Source organism: Bufo bufo, chromosome 5 (assembly GCF_905171765.1).
Source record: "Bufo bufo chromosome 5, aBufBuf1.1, whole genome shotgun sequence".
Classification (NCBI taxonomy): domain Eukaryota; kingdom Metazoa; phylum Chordata; class Amphibia; order Anura; family Bufonidae; genus Bufo; species Bufo bufo.
This window is the reverse complement of record NC_053393.1, coordinates 35678890-35700589: the sequence shown is the minus strand read 5'-3', so window position 1 is coordinate 35700589 and position 21700 is coordinate 35678890. Positions and strand designations below refer to the sequence as shown.

At 46.8% G+C, this 21700-nt stretch overlaps 1 protein-coding gene across 4 annotated transcripts in view; it reads left to right on the top strand.

Moving 5' to 3' along the window:
• The window catches only part of PHF20L1 (PHD finger protein 20 like 1), a 100227-nt gene that overhangs the window by 73601 nt on the left and 4926 nt on the right, over positions 1–21700 (top strand). For 2 of the 4 annotated variants that reach the window (XM_040432124.1, XM_040432127.1), the window contains 9 exons: positions 3451–3666; positions 6370–6423; positions 8927–9025; positions 10126–10290; positions 11758–11939; positions 13520–13619; positions 14663–14858; positions 17571–17880; positions 18559–18618. In XM_040432124.1, the coding sequence (XP_040288058.1) occupies positions 3451–3666; positions 6370–6423; positions 8927–9025; positions 10126–10290; positions 11758–11939; positions 13520–13619; positions 14663–14858; positions 17571–17880; positions 18559–18618 (1382 nt within the window). The remainder of the gene's footprint in view (positions 1–3450; positions 3667–6369; positions 6424–8926; positions 9026–10125; positions 10291–11757; positions 11940–13519; positions 13620–14662; positions 14859–17570; positions 17881–18558; positions 18619–21700) is intronic. The other 2 variants (XM_040432125.1, XM_040432126.1) reach the window with 2 other exon arrangements.

Here is a 21700-nt window from a genome sequence, read left to right as displayed (position 1 = left end):
GACTGCAGGAAAACGTAGTAAGTAACCCTGACTCAGCCCATTATCAGGAGGGATGAAAGGCTCAGTCCATGAAGTGACAAGTGACTAATTCAGCACTGCTACATCCTTCTGCCTTTTCTCAGGTTTCACAAGGCATTGAAGGCGTTTTCCAGGACTACAGTATTTATGGACTATCCTCTACAATAGGTCATCAGTATCTGATCATGGCGGTCTGACTACCGGCGCTTCAGTGAGTGCTGCGGCCTCTTCCTGTGCCAGTGTGGTCATGTTCATCGGTCACATGGTCTAACTCTAGTGAACGGGCCTGGGCTGCAATACCAAATGCAGCCACTGTGCAGTGGACGGCGCTGTGCTTTGCATGCTGTGAGGAGGTCGCAGCGCTCACCGGAGCACCACAGACCCTGATATTTATCCTCAGTATAAGTCATCAGTATTGAACTCCCTAAAAAATACTTATCCAATGGTTAATGTAAAAAAATGAAAATTGGATATCACATAGGACATGACAATCTCTTTCTAACAAAACCAGATCCAGCCCTGTACCTCACATGGATCCAGAGATCTCCACATTCGAGGCTCTGCTAGATTTATATCAAGCTTGCAGCTCAGGGGGCGTGTCCTTTCTGCTGCAGCTCAGGGGGCGTGTCCATTTTGCTGCAGTTCTCTCCCTATCACAGCTCGGGGGCGTGTCCATTTCGCTGCAGTTCTCTCCCTATCACAGCTCAGGGGGCAGTTGACGGATGACACTGAGCATGTGCGGCCATCTCAGTGAAATAGGAAAAAGAACAAACAGCAGGTGGCGCTATACATATACATTTTATTGAATAACTCAGTGGCTATACTCAACTTTTGATTACACGTAATTACAAAAGTGTTCAGATCCAGGTGCTGATTTGAAAAATCTAGAATATTTTTTGTTGGACAACCCCTTTAATGTCTTTGCCTGGGAACTTGGTGAAATTAGGTTATAAACCATTAATAGAAGCACCTTGTATCCCTGCAGTCGGCTGTTGCTGGCAGAATACTTGTGTGCAGTATCGTGTGCAGTATCTATATATTAGGGTGCAGCAGATGAGGCCCCCTGCTGGGTATAGCGGACGACCTCTAATAGTAAGGAGAGAGGTCTCCTGGAGCACATGGGATGGTGGTTGTACAGCTCCTCAGACCCGTCTTCTCCATGTACAGGTCTGTCATGTTATTTCCTCTGCAGCCAGATTCCAGGGCCTTCCTTCCAAGACTGATCACCATATAGAGCAGGGATCAGCAACCTTCAGCACTCCAGCTGCTGTGAAACTACAACTCCCAGCATGCACACTTGGTCCGCTGTTCTTGTAACTCCCACAACATTGAAAGGAGGATTCTGGGAGTTGTAGTTTCAGAACAGCTGGAGTGCCGAAGGTTGCTGATCCCTGATGGTCGACCTGAGTATAGATCTGCGTCTGTATCTCAGAGGGTTAAGACCAAACACACACAAGCGAGTTCAATGTGAGAAACTCACAGTGGGAGCTCCCGTTCTGACCTCTGCTCCTCTGACAGGGTCACACAGTAATATCATAATTTACAATGCTGTGTGTCCCTGAGAGACCTAGAATCTACTGAATTACACTGATGGCATTATGTCAGTGTAACCCACTGGATTCCAGGTCTCGCAGGACACACAGCATTGTGAATCATTGTACTGCTGTGTGATCCTGTCAGAGGTCAGAACGGGAGCTCCCACTGCGAGTTTCTCGCATTGAACTCCCTCGTCTGGTCTAATAGTGAAAAGGGTTTTCCGAGACTTCTTTACTGATGACCCTTATTCTGGATAGGTCATCCGTATCTGTTCGGTGGGGGTCCGACACCTTGGACCTGCGCCGATCAGCTGTTTGAGAAGTCAGCGGCACCCCCAGTAGCGCTGTGGCCGTCTCGCAGCTTCCCCTAGGCCAGTGATGTCATGTTCATCAGTCACATAGCCTAGGCGCAGCTCAGTCCCATAGAAGTGAATAGAATACAATGTACGGCGCTGTGAGCACAGAGAAGGACGAGCACGGGCGCCTTCTCAAACAGCTGATTGCCGGGGGTCCCAGGTGTCGGACCCCCACCGAGCAGATACTGATGATGAACTAGCTAGAGGATAGGTCATCGGTATAGAAGTCTCTGAAAACCCTTTTAACCTATGGAATTTAAGGAGACAGCAACCCTGCAGTTGTCGAGCATTTAAATGCATCTAATGTGTATGGGGACCCACCGACTCCTGATGGGGGTCAGCCTGATCCTTTTGTTTTCAAGGGGATAAGCAGCCGCTAGGGGTGTCTCTGACAGCGGCTTGTTCCCTTCTCCCACCATTCAAAACAAGCATCTGTGTGGAGCGGTTGAGACAGAGAGCTGCTGGCCGAACGAGCATTGACCGATAGCTACAGGTGTAGCAAACGTTAACTTGCCACTTCACACGGTTAATACGCAGTTGCAGCAAATGGTCACGTGCTGTTTTCTGTGATTTTTGGTTGGGTTAAGTGTCAGGTAAAAGTTTGCCGCAACAGTGTGTTTGATGTGTTAAGTTTCAGGTTATTGTTTGCTACATCTGTATCTAAAATGTATGGCCAGCCATCGGGCCGCCACCAGCGCCATAAACTACACAGTGGATGGAGATTTCTGCTTCTGGCTCCATCCACTGTATAGTCTATGGCCCCGGCGGCTGCTTAGTAGGGGTGCCGGGTGTCAGACCTCTGCCCATCTTATATCAATGACCGATCCTGGAATTCATTATTAGTGACTCATCAATGTTAGATTGATGGGGGCACCCCCTCTAATCAGGTCTTTGAAGGTGCCATAGCTCTGCCCTCTTCGTCGTATACCAGTACAGCGCTCAATCCCATCCTCCTGAATGGGACTGAGCCGCACGTAGGCCATGTGACCGATGGACTAGACATCCCAGGTCGAGGAAGGGGCCGCAGCACTCACCCGAGCGCCGCAACCCCGTCTAACAGCTAGTCGATGAGGGTGCCAGTAGTTCGACCCCCACCAATCAGATATTGATGGACTATCCTGAGGATAGGTCATCAATATCCAAGTCCCGAAAAACTGTTGTGACCTAGCAATGACTCATTATAGTCCAGAAGAAGAAGTATTTGCAGAGAACATGTTAATTTTCTGTGATCCCTCCATTTTTTCTTGGGCAGATGTTTGAGGGGAGCAGGCTTAGTCAAAGGGGCAGTGGTGGAGGGCTTCTGCTGCAGCCAGTTGCCTTACAGCCAGAGACAGGTCTGACCTTAGGTTTGTAGAGAGAAGGTGGAAAATAAACTGGAACATGTAGAAAAAATCTTTGATATTTTTCAGTTTTGATTGACACCGAAAAGGGTCAATCGATTTTTTGAAATGTGTGTATTTTATCCTTTTTACATTTCCATCCTGATTGTTTCCGTTGTCTTATTGGCGCCAGTATCAGTGACCTTGTCCTCTCGTTCGCAGCACTGGAGTCCCACGCACTTTCCTTACACACCACCCTGGCTTTGCCGAACAACTTGAAGCCGCCTAAAGGAAGCAAGAAGAAAAAGTCCTCGGGCGTCTTGAGCACGGAAATGACGGTGACGTTATCGGCCACTGCAGCGGAAAACAAACCGCCCGATCGCCTGCAGGAAAAGATAATGAAGAAAGTGAATGACAAAGACAAGCAGCCGGACATTGGTAAAGGACGCCATTTGTTAATGTTTTAAAGACCCAATGCCGTGCAGCTAAATGTACGCTGCTGTTCCCTGTTATCAGCCGAGCTGAAAGGCCGAAAAATGTTCTTCAGCGACCTGAGGATAGTGAGTGCAGCTCTGGAGTATAATACAGGACGTAACTCAGGATAAGTAATGTATGTACACAGTGACTGCACCAGCAGAATAGTGAGTGCAGCTCTGGACTATAATACAGGATGTAACTCAGGATCAGTACAGGATAAGTAATGTATGTACACAGTGACACCACCAGCAGAATAGTGAGTGCAGCTCTGGAGTATAATACAGGATGTAACTCAGGATCAGTACAGGATAAGTAATGTAATGTATGTACACAGTGACTGCACCAGCAGAATAGTGAGTGCAGCTCTGGAGTATAATACAGGACGTAACTCAGGATCAGTACAGGATAAGTAATGTATGTACACAGTGACTGCACCAGCAGAATAGTGAGTGCAGCTCTGGAGTATAATACAGGATGTAACTCAGGATCAGTACAGGATAAGTAATGTAATGTATGTACACAGTGACTGCACCAGCAGAATAGTGAGTGCAGCTCTGGAGTATAATACAGGATGTAACTCAGGATCAGTACAGGATAAGTAATGTAATGTATGTACACAGTGACTGCACCAGCAGAATAGTGAGTGCAGCTCTGGAGTATAATACAGGATGTAACTCAGGATCAGTACAGAATAAGTAATGTAATGTATATACACAGTGACTGCACCAGCAGAATAGTGAGTGCAGCTCTGGAGTATAATACAGGATGTAACTCAGGATCAGTACAGGATAAGTAATGTAATGTATGTACACAGTGACTGCACCAGCAGAATAGTGAGTGCAGCTCTGGAGTATAATACAGGACGTAACTCAGGATCAGTACAGGATAAGTAATGTATGTACACAGTGACTGCACCAGCAGAATAGTGAGTGCAGCTCTGGAGTATAATACAGGATGTAACTCAGGATCAGTACAGGATAAGTAATGTAATGTATGTACACAGTGACTGCACCAGCAGAATAGTGAGTGCAGCTCTGGAGTATAATACAGGACGTAACTCAGGATCAGTACAGGATAAGTAATGTAATGTATATACACAGTGACTGCACCAGCAGAATAGTGAGTGCAGCTCTGGAGTATAATACAGGATGTAACTCAGGATCAGTACAGGATAAGTAATGTAATGTATGTACACAGTGACTGCACCAGCAGAATAGTGAGTGCAGCTCTGGAGTATAATACAGGACGTAACTCAGGATCAGTACAGGATAAGTAATGTATGTACACAGTGACTGCACCAGCAGAATAGTGAGTGCAGCTCTGGAGTATAATACAGGATGTAACTCAGGATCAGTACAGGATAAGTAATGTAATGTATGTACACAGTGACTGCACCAGCAGAATAGTGAGTGCAGCTCTGGAGTATAATACAGGACGTAACTCAGGATCAGTACAGGATAAGTAATGTATGTACACAGTGACTGCACCAGCAGAATAGTGAGTGCAGCTCTGAAGTATAATACAGGATGTAACTCAGGATCAGTACAGGATAAGTAATGTATGTACACAGTGACTGCACCAGCAGAATAGTGAGTGCAGCTCTGGAGTATAATACAGGACGTAACTCAGGATCAGTACAGGATAAGTAATGTATGTACACAGTGACTGCACCAGCAGAATAGTGAGTGCAGCTCTGAAGTATAATACAGGATGTAACTCAGGATCAGTACAGGATAAGTAATGTATGTACACAGTGACTGCACCAGCAGAATAGTGAGTGCAGCTCTGGAGTATAATACAGGATGTAACTCAGGATCAGTACAGGATAAGTAATGTAATGTATGTACACAGTGACTGCACCAGCAGAATAGTGAGTGCAGCTCTGGAGTATAATACAGGACGTAACTCAGGATCAGTACAGGATAAGTAATGTATGTACACAGTGACTGCACCAGCAGAATAGTGAGTGCAGCTCTGGAGTATAATACAGGATGTAACTCAGGATCAGTACAGGATAAGTAATGTAATGTATGTACACAGTGACTGCACCAGCAGAATAGTGAGTGCAGCTCTGGAGTATAATACAGGATGTAACTCAGGATCAGTACAGGATAAGTAATGTAATGTATGTACACAGTGACTGCACCAGCAGAATAGTGAGTGCAGCTCTGGAGTATAATACAGGATGTAACTCAGGATCAGTACAGAATAAGTAATGTAATGTATATACACAGTGACTGCACCAGCAGAATAGTGAGTGCAGCTCTGGAGTATAATACAGGATGTAACTCAGGATCAGTACAGGATAAGTAATGTATGTACACAGTGACTGCACCAGCAGAATAGTGAGTGCAGCTCTGGAGTATAATACAGGATGTAACTCTGGATCAGGGATGAACAAACTTGATGTTTTCAAGTTTGGATTCTGGGGCAATTCTCTTATGGATTCAGTTATCGTAGAATATGACGGAATGCACCACAGAAGCCTTTAAGAGGCATTCCATTTTGCATTCCGTCATATATAGAAGTCTATGAGCAGCATGATGGATCTGGCCGGTTTCTGTTATGCAGGAGTCCTGTGAAAGGTACCGTTGCAGTCAGCTGAGCTAGCCTTGCACGACATTGTGCCTGGAGTAACAGAAAGGACTTTTTTATCATCCACAGGAGTCGTTAAATCGGAGAAGAAAATTAAGTCTGAAGACAAAACCTCTTCTGCTGGTAATGTTCTCATGTTCCTCCTTAGTTTCTAGTAGGAGGATTGTGTTATCTTAACGGGTTTTATCTTTTGATGACCTATATTTGAGCCCTGTTGGGGACAGTTTGATGGTAATGTCTGTAAAGCGCTGCGGAATATGTCAGTGCTATATAAATACATGAAATAAGTAATGAATACCTATCGCCCAGAGGTCCACAGGTCATCCGTCTCCAATTGGTGAGTACCTGACACCCCCACCATCCCGCTGATACGGGCTGCCGACAGCGCCAGAATCTATACAGTTTACACAGCTGGACAGCACCATACACCGTGTAGAGGCCGAACCGAAGTACTGCCGATCAGCTTCCATTCAAGGAGCAGAGCTTCAGTGTGCCAGATACTACACCGTGCAGGAGCCTTCAACTTCTGATCCGTACTCTGCTAGCCGCCGGCGCTGCCGCAGCCCTAAACAGCTGATCTGTGGGGGTGCTGCTTGTCAGACCCCCACTAATTTGGTATTGACGACCTATCCTGAGGATAAGGTGATCAATATCTGTAGCCCCTGAAAACCCCTTTAACATATTTATCATTGTCGAAAAAGCACTGACCTATTCCATCTAATGAGAAAACCGACCCTTTAAATGTAGAGGCGCGGCATTGTGATGGAGCAGTGACTGTGATTAATAGTCACGATAAGACGTGTTATATCAGTGCAGACTCTTTACTCCCAAGATAGACAGAATTATTCGAGGGGTTAAATATCAAGGCCTATCCTCAGATTAGGTCATCGGTATTGTATGGGTGGGTGTCATGCTTTCTTCTCGATCAGCTGTTTGAAAGGGCTGCAGTGCTCCACTTTTTTACAGTATGCCAAGCACAGCGCCATGGTTATATAATGACTATGCTTGGTATTGCATTTCAGTCCCCTTCAGCTGTTCTGTGGAGGATGCGGGTTATCCTGAGGCTAGGTCATCAATACTTAACCCTTCGCTGCAATCGCTGTACAAGAGATGGGCAGACATGGCGCCCGTTCGCAGCTGGCGTCAATGGCGGCAGGTCTCTACTGTTTCAAACAGCAGAGACACGCGGCTAATGACCACGATCGGCAATAATGCATAAATAACAAAAAATATTATAAACATCATGGGTATCACCACGGCTGAAAACGCCTGTACTATTAAGGCTACTTTCACACTAGCGTTCGGAGCGGATCCGTCTGATGTTTCATCAGACGGATCCGCTCCGATAGTGCAGACGTTCGCATCCGTTCAGAACGGATGCGTCTGCATTAAAACTTAGAAAATTTTCTAAGTGTGAAAGTTGTCTGAGCGGATCCGTTCAGACTTTACATTGAAAGTCAATGGGGAACGGATCCGCTTGAAGATTGAGCCATATTGTGTCATCTTCAAGCGGATCCGCCCCCATTGACTTCCATTGTAAGTCTGGACGGATCCGCTCGCCTCCGCACGGCCAGGCGGACACCCGAACGCTGCAAGCAGCGTTCAGGTGTCCGCTCGCTGAGCGGAGCGGAGGCTGAACGCTGGCAGGCGGATGCATTCTCAGTGGATCCGCCTCCACCGAGAATGCATTGGGGCCAGACGGATGCGTTCGGGGCAGCTCGTGAGCCCCTTCAAACGGTGCGCACGAGCGGACACCCGAACGCTAGTGTGAAAGTAGCCTAAATTATAAAAATATTTTTCCAACACCACGAATGGCGTCATGGAAAAAGAGTCGAAATGGCCAATTTGCCTTTTATTCATTGCTTCTCTTACCCAAGAAAATTTAATAAGATGTGATCAAAAAGTCACACACACTCCAAAATGGCATGAATAAAAACTACAGATTGTCAGACAAAAACTGAGCCCCCACACAGCTCAGTAGATATAACCTAGATAGGGAAGAAAAATGAAAACGGAAAAAAAAAAATACCTTCGGTATCCTAAGGGTTAACGAGAATCTGTCACCCACAACCTTGCTATCCAACTGCTTGCATAGACATATAGCTGATTATAATGCTGTTTTTGTTATGTTGATCCGAGACTCTGCTCCCGAATTATGATAATATGCAGATTAGGCCCTTGGTGCAATAAGGGCGTGAACTTTGCCCTTGTATTCAAGCCCTGAAATCCACAGGTGTTCGCAGGGAAATCTGTGCGGTCAATCCGTGTCAATTGGTGCGGATTTTACTCTTTCCCCTTTGAAATGAGTGGAGAAAATTCGGTCAGGAAAAATAAAATAAATTGACATGCTGCGGATTTTAAAATCCTCATCGTAGGTCAAAATCTGCGCAGAAAAAAAATCGGCATCGTGTGCATGAGAATGTCAAATTCTCATAGAGTACAATGTACATGAACTGCGGTGCGGATTTTCCGCAGGCAAATCTGCGCAGAACATCCGCACACAATCCTGATCGTGTGCACTTAGCCTAAGCGTCCGGTGCGCACAGAGCGGTGTTCCTCAGCTTTTGGCCTCATGCACACTCATATCCCAGCAGTATGACATGGGATTAACCCTCTGTTTTCCTAGCAGGTAAGAAAAAAGAAAAAGATAAGGAGAGAAAAGAGAAGAAGGAGAAGGATCACTCAAAATCCAAACAGAAGAAGAAGAAAAAGAAGAAGAAGAAAAGTAGGTATTAATATGTGTTCTTATTACCCGCCAGCCCTCTCTGCTTAAAGCGGTATATACGAATTTTCAGCGTTCGTTACATATCCTATGGATGTGTCATAAATGCCTAAAGGCCAGGTTTTCAAACCATTTTCAATGCATATAAAAGAAAAATTGAAACAACTTTGTCACAGGTTTGAATAAAAAAAAAACTAAAACTCTCTTGTTTTGTTTGCACATTTCCCATCCAAACGTATTTGTTTCCATGGTAACAGACAACAAACTAACTTCGTAGTCTGATCCTGCAGTTACAAGGAAGGAAGTATAGGACTGCAAGGCTCGCAGGACCGTGCTCCAGAGACGCATTGTCTGCACATAAAGATAGGAAATCATTAAATAAGACCCGTTGTAAAGTTGCTTGATTTTTCATATTAGATTCAGCAGGACTATGGAGAAATACTTGGCTGGGAAGGTGGACATAGCTTGGAGATGGGACTTTTAGGGTGCATGCAAACGGCAGTGTATGCAGAGTTCGCTGCGTTTCTGCTCCTGGATTTTGATGAGGATTTGCCCCACATCTCTCCCTTTGCATTGCAGAATCAGCACCGCAGGTCAATTTCCACCTGGAAAATTTTTAAAATCTCATCTACTTAGCTGATACTGTATTACGCTGCAGATTTCCTGCGCGAATATCCAGTTCGAAAATGTGTGTTAATACTCAGCCAGTGCAAGTACTGGGCAGGTACTGGTTTGAGGCTGTTGGAACTTGTGTGGGGGATGCAGATTGTGGACTATTATATATTTCCCATTGGTGGTCAGTATGTGCACGTGCCTTCCTATAATAAGAGCTAGGTATTTTATAGGGTTGATACTTCTGCATGTATAGGAAGGTGCAGTCCTCCGTTATTTCTTTAGTAGGAGTTAGTTTTGTTCCAGCACCCTGGAGGCTAGACCTCGGTGAGCCTCTTGACCTGAACCTAAAGAGAATATCGACCCAAAATCGAGAAATTCCCGTATTAAAGCAGCCAAAATGTGGTAATTGTGTGTATTTTTGAGCGTTTCTGTGGGATAAGCTGTATAAAAGGACGGATTGTTACAGGACTGATTTCTTCCTTCTACAGAACATTCAGACTATGAAGAGGGCTCCTTGGAGTTCTTGGATAGAAGCTCCTCTCCAGTCATCCGCTCGTCCTCCAGCGTGACTGCCCCAAACAACACGCTGGCAGTGAAGGATAGCACCTTCCAGTTCCCGTGTGCCATCCTGTCCGTGGATCTTACTGGAGAAAGTAAGCGCAAAACCCCATCCACCAGCAGATTCTGCTCTGTCTCCTTATGTTTCTCTCTCTCTCATATATATATATTTGTCTTTATATCTGTTTCTGTCTCTCTATCTCTTTATTTTTATCGCTTCCTCTATCAATCTCTATTTTTCTCTCTGATTCTTCTATCTATATGTCGCTTTATACATCTCTCTCCGTATCTTTCTATCTCTGTCCCTCTCTCTATACTGCTATCTATCGCTGTCTCATTTCTCTTTCTCATTCTCTCTCTGTATTTCTTTTCTTCTATCTACCTCTCTTTCTTTCCCTCTCTCTGTATTTCTCTCTGTTGCTATCTATGGCTCTCTATCTTTCTCCGTCTCTCTCTGTATTACTATCCCCTTCTCTATCACTCTATCTCTATCTTTCTCTATCTCTCTTCTATTTATGTGTAATAAGGCATAAATACTGTCTAAAACTCCTAATATTATTGGCTCACAGCACCTAATCCCGTATTCTGGTGTTTTTTTGCTTAATAAGTCTCCTCTACTGTGTCTCTGTACCTTATTATTTTTATGATCTATACTTGCTGTCACTGAATAGAAACATTCTTGTTTCTATCCAGAGACTGAGAGGCCTGTATAGTATCCAACCGCTCTCCCTCTCTCATAGTCTGTGCGAGTGATCAGAATAGGAAAGTAGGTAACACATGTGTGCCCTCATTGACAGCAAGATGAGATCTGGAAAATGTAGAAGAAGTGCGGCACTAAGTGTATCAGATACCATTTTGCAGCATGCGCTATCATGCTACCACTGCTGCATTTAGGTGGCGGATGCCGTTGTGTAGCCTTAGGCATTCCTGCAGTATTATCTGGAGCCTTAGACATTCCTGCTGTATTATCTGTAGCCTTAGACATTCCTGCAGTATTATCTGTAGCCTTAGACATTCCTGCAGTATTATCTGTAGCCTTAGACATTCCTGCAGTATTATCTGTAGCCTTAGACATTCCTGCAGTATTATCTGTAGCCTTAGACATTCCTGCAGTATTATCTGTAGCCTTAGACATTCCTGCAGTATTATCTGTAGCCTTAGACATTCCTGCAGTATTATCTGTAGCCTTGGCAATAGTCGCCGCAGTATTATCTGTAGCCTTGGCAATAGTCGCCGCAGTATTATCTGTAGCCTTGGCAATAGTCGCCGCAGTATTATCTGTAGCCTTGGCACTAGTCGCCGCAGTATTATCTGTAGCCTTGGCAATAGTCGCCGCAGTATTATCTGTAGCCTTGGCACTAGTCGCCGCAGTATTATCTGTAGCCTTGGCAATAGTCGCCGCAGTATTATCTGTAGCCTTGGCACTAGTCGCCGCAGTATTATCTGTAGCCTTGGCACTAGTCGCCGCAGTATTATCTGTAGCCTTGGCACTAGTCGCCGCAGTATTATCTGTAGCCTTGGCAATAGTCGCCGCAGTCAGCTGTCTGTCTCTTTTTGACCAGACCTTTCTGAGATGGAATTCCTCGAGGACTCCTCTACCGAGAGCCTGATCCTCAGCGGGGACGAGTACAATCAGGAATTCGACTCTACAAACTTTGAGGAGTCGCAGGATGAGGAGGAAGGCGTCGGCGAGATCGTCCGATGTGTGTGCGAGATGGACGAAGAGAACGGCTTCATGATTCAGGTGGGTTCCCGATATTATATATATATATATATATATATATATATATATTATATATTCCTCACTATCTCTGCTTGCTGTTAGTGAAAAGTTAATTTTCATAGTTTTTCGCTTCAAAGCTGAAAGCTGGTCCTGACCCAGTCCCGTCCGCACAGCTGTATGGCGTGTTAGAAAGAGAGATGTGATGCGCTGTTCCAGCTGGACGTGGTCCTGACACATTTTCAGCCTCTATAGGTCAGAAATGGCCCCGCGCCCACAAGTTCCTGGACCCTTATGCTGAAGTGCCCTCTGCGTCGAGCTGCTATACAGCCTCTCCCCTTTGCTTGGAGTGACAACTATGTAGAACGCTACAGCCGCCACACAGATTAAAGGGGTTGTGGGAGCAGCAGAGGGCACCTTAGCATGGACTGCCCGGAAGGCACTTGCGGGATTGTTGCACACCATGTAAAAACTAGTGCTGTCAGCAGTTACGAGGGATCAGAACTTCTGACAGACTCCGTTTTTGTTCTTACTTTTTTTTTTTTTGTGTGCAGCATTCTGCTGGATCAGATGGCGTCCTACCTGTACGCTCAGTCAGTATCTCTTTCTCTGGGCAAGTTCCTTCAAGACAGGGGCAGTAGCACTCCACTTTGCAACGTTTTGAGGGACTTCGTCAGGAGTGACCTCCCTCCTAATGGATTCCCTATACAACCAGAAAAAGCCTTCAGCTTTGGTGCCAGCTGATATAAGGACGGGCAGCATCGGCTCCATAGAGCTCTCATTTAACCAGGATAATAGACCTGAAAAGCGATCATTGATCTGACCTGTTGTGTCTGTGGTATTTATTGCATTCTGCTCCAATGGCAAGAACAGCGATCGTTCATGCTCTAATGTCAATGTCCACTTCCAGTTTTAGGCCCAAAATCTTGTTTAGGTTGAACTCGTAACTTTCTAATAGATATAATATAACCTAATAACTCAGTCTTTTGTCTGGGATTTGGGGATGTATGTTAGAAAAACAAAGCTCCAGATCCCCGACCTAGAGTTAAAGGGGATGTCCAGTAACTGGACGGGGAGAGTCCGTCTGCTTGCACCCCGGACGATCCTGCGACCGCACTCCTGCGACCGCTGTGTTTTCTTCCCTGGACAGAGTGTAACTACAAATGCTACTTCCCTTTCAAGTGAATGAGACAAAGGAGATGTAATTACACTGCTCATCGCCGCAGGTAAACAGCGAAGAGAACGCAGTGATCGCCGCGGAGTGCCGGCAGTCGGACCCCCTCAGATTTGATTTTGACCTATCCATCAATATTAGTAACCGGACAAACACTTTAAATGGTAACATTTTGGTTGTCGCTCACTGTATACACAATAACACCATTCCCGTGGAGTCTAAAGCTAGTTATTAACATCCCTTCAGAATTATGGACCCTCTCGGTGCGGCAGTTAAGTTGGGGGGGGTTGACATCATGTACAGTATTATAACTAGAAATATAAGAACGTGGGTGATAGTTATTTGACATGTTCACTTATAATGCGGTGTGGATTTGTTTGCAGTGGGAGTCCATATTACATAACCGTTCTGTATTTCCTCTATTTTGTAGTGCGAGGAATGTCTATGTTGGCAGCACAGCATTTGCATGGGGCTGCTGGAAGACAGTATTCCCGAGCAGTATATCTGCTACGTGTGCAGCGACCCACCAGGTGAGGAAAGGATTCTTGTGCCATGTTTTCATTGGGGTTGTCAGGCAGCATGCGCCCCGTCCGGCCTCGTCCCACCCAGATTGGAATGGGATTTGCATTGAACCGAGGGAAGAAAAGGGGCGGCACGGAGGCTTGTCATGGATGACATATAGATTTATGCCTTGGCTCTTTGCATTGCAATGAGATAAAGAAGCCGAATCTACAACACACGATCTACATTATGCTTACAGTCCTGTGTAGATTGTATTCTGCAACTTGTGAACAATGCTTTGTAAAACTCTTTCATATGCTATATTCCACAGTATGATGTTTTTTTTAATTTATTTTTGTATTCAGTCTTGGCTGTTGCAAAAAAAAAATTAAAGTTGGTTTTCCCACTCCTGACATATTTGACAAATCCATAGGGACCCCCACCTCTGGGGACAATAGGAGTCTCCTGACTTCCAACAAAAGCTTCCAGGCATTACACAGCTCATTGACTTCAGTGCATGCTGTGTAATACTTCATTTCCCCTTTGGTGGCGCTGTGGGGAAAATGAGCACATGCTGCTGGATTTCATCACAGATTACAGCTGATAACTCTGAGTCCGACTGCTGGGGCCCTGTTCCTTCAAGCGTGGAGTCGAGCATGTGTGCTGCCGCTCCATTCACTCTGTATGGAAATGACCGACTCTGTTTTGATGGCAGATGTCAGGGAGATAAGGATTGGGCTTTTGGATTTCAACATGCCCAATTATTTTCTTTTCTCGGGGAGAATAAGCTGCCATCAGAGGGATCTGGCAGCAGCTTTCTCCCTGCTTACCATTCAGAACACATCCATGCTCAGCTGAGCCAGGCATGCATGTGTTAGAGTGAGAAAAGATAGGTGTTGGACCAGAACAAGCGTATGACTGACAACTATATAAAGTGTATGGGCGACTTTACACACAGATACCTAGTTCAGTGGTAAGTAGGATATTTGTGGCCTGCAAGCCCTTGATTCAGTCAGTAGTTTAATTTTGCTGCCGATTAATGATCTCCGTTTCTTTGGCTTTAATTTTTCAGGTCAGAGATGGAGCGCAAAATACAAGTACGACAGAGACTGGTTTAATAATGGTCGCATGTGCGGTCTGTCCTTCATAAACGAGAACTACTCCTACCTTAATGCTAAGAAGATTGTATCCACGCACCACCTCCTGGCCGACGTGTACGGCGTGACTGAGATACTACATGGATTGCAACTAAAATTTGGGATTTTGCAGTAAGTGATAATGACGCGTCACCCAAGTCTATCTTCACACTAGCGTTTTAGTTTTCCGGTATTCAGAACCGTCATAGGGTCTCAATACCGGAAAAAAACGCTTCAGTTTTGTCCCGGTTTATTGTCAATGGGGACAAAACTTAACTGAACAGAGCGGAATGCTCCAAAAAGCATTTCGTTCCATTTGGTTGCTTTCCCATGCTAGAGATGAAACCGCAGCAAGCTGCGGTTTTCTTTCCGGCATGGGATGCGGAGCAAAACGGATCCGGCATGACCCATGTTCTGTCTTCATACATGTTCACACAGTGCGCAGTCTGATATTCAGCAGAAAACCATTCCTGTCTTCCAAATAAGAGGATTGTTCTTTGTAGTCTAACTTGTTTATTGGTAAAACAGGATTGTTTGGTAAAACTACAAGAATACAAATAACATGTATCAGTATTAAGCATGGATAGCATGTACTATAACATTACATTGATACTGAAGCACATGGTAAAATGGCTGCCTGTACATAGGATTACATGTCTAGCTAACAGTAGTAACAACTCCCTGAGTAACAATTACAACTAGCTGAACAGCTCTGCATAACATAATATCACTGAAACAAAGGTAGATCTCTTACCAGATATGCTTTACAAGGATGGTGAAGTTTAAGAAGGAAGGAGATATGCAAAAGGAGAGCACTGCTGATGTGTCCTGAAGACTGGAGACTTCTCTTTCCCAGGATGCTTTGCACTCCCACAATGCTTTGCACCACCCACAATGCAGTAGTCTTTGTAACAGGAAAACAAAGTGTAATACAACTCAACACCGCTAGATGGTGCTATAACAACATAAAACACTTGAGAAATACAAAGACTTTGGCAGATGTGATCTGTAATGATTCCCTAACTCAGCTGGGCAGAACAACCCACAATGCAAGTCAATGGGGACGGATCCGTTTAACTCTGACACAATAGAAAACGGATCCGTCCTCCATTGACTTTCAATGGAGTTCATGACTGATCCGTCTTGGCGATGTTAAAGATAATACAACCAGATCTATTCATAACGGATGCAGGTGGTTGTATTATCAGTAACGGAAGCATTTTTGCTGAGGCCTGCCGTATTCAGCAAAAACGCTAGTGTGAAATTAGCCTAAGGCCTCTTTCACACAAGCAAGTTTTCCACGCGGGTGCAATGCGTGAGGTGAACGCGTTGCACCCGCACTGAATCCGGACCCATTCACTTCAATGGGGCTGTGCACATGAGCGGTGACTTTCACGCTTCACTTGTGCGTTGCGTGAAAATGGCAGCAAGCTCTATATTGTGCTTTTTTCACGCATGGTTGCTAGGTGACGATCGGGATGGGGACCCGATCATTATTATTTTCCCTTATAACATGGTTAGGGTACTTTCACACTAGCGGTTTTCTTTTCCGGCACTGAGTTCCGTCCTAGGGGTTCTATACCGGAAAAGAACTGATCAGTTTTATCCCCATGCATTCTGAATGGAGAGTAATCTGTTCAGGATGCATCAGGATGTCTTTAGTTCAGTCTTTTTGACTGATCAGGCAAAAGAGAAAACCGTAGCATGCTACGGTTTTATCTCCGGCAAAAAAAAACGGAAGACTTGCCTGAATGCCGGCATTTTTCCCCATTGGAATGTATTAGGCATTAGGATACCGGAATGCTGGATCCGTCCTTCCGGTCTGCGCATGCGCAGACCGGTAAAAATGTGAAAAAAAGATACAAGACGGATCCGTCTGTCTGCATGACAAGCGGAGAGACGGATCCGTTCTCGCAATGCATTTGTGAGATGGATCCGCATCCGGATGCGTCTCACAAATGCTTTCAGTCACATCCAGATTGGCGGATCCGGCGGGCAGTTCTGATGACTGAACTGCTTGCCGGATCACACTGCCGCAAGTGTGAAAATAGCCTTGTAAGGGAAAATAATAGCGAAGAAAGAAGACAAGCCGGGCTGCGCGAACAAGTGGATGAGGTGAGTTTAATATATATATTTTTTATTATTTTAACCCCTCCATCCCTAATTTACTTAGCATTCTGTATTAAGAATGCTATTATTTTCCCTTATAACCATGTTATAAGGGAAAATAATACAATCTACAGAACACCGATACCAAACCCGAACTTCAGTGAAGAAGTCCGGGTTTGGGTCTGGGTACCATATTCCGTTTTTTCTCACGCGCGTGCAAAATGCATTGCACTCGCGCGGAAAAAACTGAAGAACGCAACACAATCGCATACAAAACTCACCCAACTCGCAGACAAAATCGCACGATTTTCCCGCGACGCACCCGCATCCTATCCGTCCCTCACACGCGACGCCCGTGTGAAAGGGGCCTAAGGCTTTTTGTTACCCGTTCACCCTTTATAATTTGCGTGTAGGTTTAATGGCTAATAACGGGACCCTCCTCCATTTATGGGGTCTATATGCCCTGCTAGGGAAGGTGTTCTTTCAGACACTGTCATCAGCTGCTCATTTTCCCTACAGTGGCCACTAGAGGAGAAATAAAGGATTACATACAGTCGGTCAAACACATGCTTTGCGCTGGCTCACATAAACGGGTCCCATGTAGAAGATCCCTCCCTCTGACATCCGTATGAAGAGTCTGGTTCACTTGTGTTGTGCAGGATGAATCTGAATCCATTTTAATTACACCGAATAGTCCTTGTTTTTATTATCCTTGTGTCACCACTTGACTTGCAGGAACACAGACCACCCTGACCTCAGACTTTGGTCCCGTCCAGTGAAGCCTCGGGAAGGAAGTAAAGGAAAAGGTGGAAAGAACCCTAGAGGGCCAACAAACAAGCTGGATGCCACGGAAGAGACCTATATAGCCAACGAGCACTGCTACCAAAAGCCCCATGTCTCCGGCGGCGAAAACAAGACGCCAAACGACACCGGAAAGTCTGGGGATAATAACAGAGTAATAGTGGACGGTCACAAGAGCAGTATTTACACAGAGGAGAAAAGACGATTATCAGATCATATCAGTGTAGAAAGGAGGACGGAGCAGGTGAGACACTGGACGGAGATTTATGTCATGTCTGCTGGCAGTATGCCTCTACCTACTTAAGGCTACTTTCACACTAGCGTTTTAGTTTTCCGGTATTGAGATCCGTCATAGGGGCTCAATACCAGAAAAAAAAAACGCTTCCGTTTTGTCCCCGTTCATTGTCAATGGGGACAAAACTGAACTGAACAGAACGGAATGTTCCTAAATGCATTCCGTTCCGTTTAGTTGCGTTCCCAGACCGGAGAGCAAACCGCAACATGTTGTAGTTTGCTTTCCGTCCTGGGATGCGGAACAAGACTGATCCGACATGACCCCCAATGCAAGTCAACGGGGACGGATCCGTTTTCCCTGCCACAATAGAAAACGGATCCGTCCCCCATTGGCTTTCAGTGGAGTTCATGATGGATCCGTCTTGGCTGTGTTAAAGATAATACAACCGGATCCGTTCAGAACGGATGCAGACGGTTGTATTATCAGTAACGGAAGCGTTTTTGCTGAGCCCTGCCGGATCCATCAAAAACGCAAGTGTGAAAGTAGCCTAATACCCGCGCAGTTTTAGCCCTTAACGGTGCATTGAATTTTTCCATCTTCCCCTCTTTTTATTCAGCAGAGATAACTTTTTTTATTTTTTCATTGACGTGGCTGTATGAAGCTTGTTTCATGCTGGGTCCTTTCTAGGTTCCCAGGGCTGAAGACACAGGGGTCTTCCAGTTCTCCATTGTATCACTGGAAAATCAGGTGAACACGATTTGAAGAGGGCAGTCCCCTTTGATTGTGGGTTAAGCTGATCCTGGCCATTGGGACAGGAGCCTAGAAGTCATTGAAAGCAGTGGAAAAAAAAAAAACGTATGCAGGACTTATTCTACAGCAAAAACATGGCGCTGGAGAATAAGACCGCGAATGAGCACCGTAGATAGACGTATTATGCTACTTTCACATCAGTGTTTTTGCTTTTCTCGCCCATATTCATTGGGGGACACAGAAACCGTGGGTATAGCTATGTCCTCTAGGAGGCGCTGACACTAGGCAGAAGCTGTTAGCTCCTCCCCTGGCAGCTATACCCGCTCCAGCCTGGAGAGAGAGCTTCCGTTTTTTCAATAGGAGGCAAGACGCCTCACCTCCCTGTTTTCCCGGGGTCGAGTTGCGCCAGTGTCGGTCACCCGCACTGCTGCCTCCCCCACAGAAGACAAGGTGGACCAGGGCAGCCTAGCTCCCCTGCATCCCGCCAGCCAAGGGGTCACCCATCCAAGCCCCCCTTTTCCAGCGTCCTGCCACTACGGTGCCAGTAGCTGAAGGGGTGACCCTGCTGGACCAGAGGAAGGGTGAAGATGGCGGCAAGACAGAAGATGAGGTGAGTACACGGGACTAGGTAAGTATTAACCCCCTCCCTCCCTCCCCCTTGGCATAGTTTCCAAGGGTTAACTAGTGCGGGCAGTAACAAGGCCACAACTTATGTCTTACAGGGGACACACAAGGCTGCCTGGGGCGTTTATTTATTGGTGTGCGGTATGCACAAGACCCCTCAGGCAGTCCCCCTCATCCCCCTCCATAGGTCCGGCTCATAGGGGCTTAATAGTTTGGCCTCTAGGGAAAATTTTCCTCCTCAGGACTGCTCACTCGGCGGGAGAGAGAGGAGCGTAGTGGCTCCTACTCCCCGCTACCCAGCACCATATTCCACCCCTTTCGGAAGCGGGCGCCAAGCACGCCGCTCCGAAAGGGTTAATGCCGGCACGAACTTATCGCGGTCGCCTCGTGCGCCGCTGAGTGTTTGTAGGGCATGGGGGACTCCGCTTGGCTACCTTGCCCGACTCCAGGTTCCAGCGGCAGGCTTTAGCGTCTGTTCCTTCCCGGGGCGGGCACCACCGGCCGGTGTGGGCGATTTGTGCGGAAGCAGGATGCTCCGCTCCAGCCCCCCTCTTTTCCTCCGGCCGTCCGTCAGTGTTTTCAGGGCGCTCTTTTTACAGTCGGCCGTGTATTAACTTGGCCCGGCTTTGCAGCACTAGGCCGCAACTTCATACCAGGGGAGGGGGGGCCCGCAGGCTGGCGCGAATTCTTCCCGCCTAGCTGTCCCTTCCCCCAGAAGCCAGCTGAGTACCGCCCTGGTCTCAGGCACTTTTAACCCTTCCTGGCCAGCCATTTCTTATTAGGCCGGCACAGGGTCATCAAAGGGTTAGATAAACAGTGCAGTTCTTAATATTCAAGGTTTAACCCTTCCTCCACTTAATCCAGTCATGTTAAAAAATAAAAATAAAATTATAATAGAACATTCAATACGGGCCCCCGCCCCCCTCAGCGCACATCATAACCGTGCGGTACCAGACTGGGCCCGTGCCCTGTCCCGGTCACAGGAGGACCTCTCATAGTCCCAGTCCGCCCTACACAGCCGCTTGGTTGATAATTCTGCATGCACCTTCGCAATACAGGGACCCCTGCAGAATTCCCAATACGCCCTCCGGGGCCGTTGGCTGACAATCCTCCACCCGCGCAATCAAGGAGGACCTCTGTCATTCCCAATCCACCCTTCTGGGTCGTTTGGTTGATAATTCTCCACCTGCGCAATCCAGTGGAGATCCTCTGGAAGTCCCAATCCACCCTCCGGGGTCGTTTGGTTGATAATTCTCCATCTGCGCAATTCAATAGTTGACCTCTGACATTCCCAATCCACCCTCCGGGGTCGTTTGGTTGATAATGCACCGCCTGCGCAATCTGGTGGAGAGACCTCTAGAAGTTCCCATTCCACCCCCTGGGTAGTTTGGTTGATAAGTCCCCACCTGTGCAGTCCGAAACGGTCAGGGGCGAGATTCTGAGGGGTAGACCTGCGCGCAAGCGGATCACAGCAGGACATCTTTCTCCTCGAATATCCCTGCACCCCCACCCTTCCTCCCAGGCCCCCACTCAGACACTCCCCAGAGAGGGTCAGTCTAAGGGGGGGGGGGGGGGGGAGGAATCACGGATCCAGGCCCTGATGTGAATCCGAAGCAGTCTCCCAGGATTGCGTCTAGGGTGGCCTGCAGTACTTGTATGCATTCCCCCTTTCCATGGGCGGAGTAATCGCACCTCTTCGGGATGCAGTACTGGCCCTATACACTGTCCCCTGCCTAGGTGGCCTAAGTACAATAACACTGATTTCAGTGCCGGGCGTATACGTGCGCCCTTCTGTAGGTGGCAGAATCGCATCTCCTCTGGGTTCGGTACCTGCCATATGCATTAGCCCCTTCTATAGGTGGCGTGATGACATTTTCACTGGTTACATTGTGTGCGGTATGCATCCCCCCTTACTTAGGTGCAATATATTGCACTCCAACGGGGTGCAGGACTCGCCAACTGCCCAGCGCTGGCTGGGCAGTTGCTCCTCTACAGCGCCCTTCCAGGTAGAGTCTTTAAGGTTAGCTCTACTTAACTGGGGCGGTATGGTACCTGGCTTCTACGGATTGTCAGACCTCAACCTCAGTTTTGCGCTGACGGGGCAAGCGACGGCTACTACTGTGGGAGCGGTATTGAGTTACCACTACATATTTGGGTTCTTGCTGCACAGCTCTTTTGTCAGGTGGTGGACTCTTCTAGCACTAAATTCGGTGGCCTCTGCGGGTGGCCCACCCCCCCCCCCCCCCCCCCCCCCCTCTGCTGGGGCTAGCAATACGGTGTGACTCCCCTTGCCTGCCTTCCTCCTCAGGCGGAGTTTTTGCACAGCCACTTATTCCTTGGCTACTTCTGTATAGCGCCGGTCTCAGACGGGAAATGGGCTTAGACCTAGCCTATTCTTCTCCTGTCTTTTTCTTCCTCTGGCTCATGGTTCATGGCCACCCCGCATGTCTTGGTA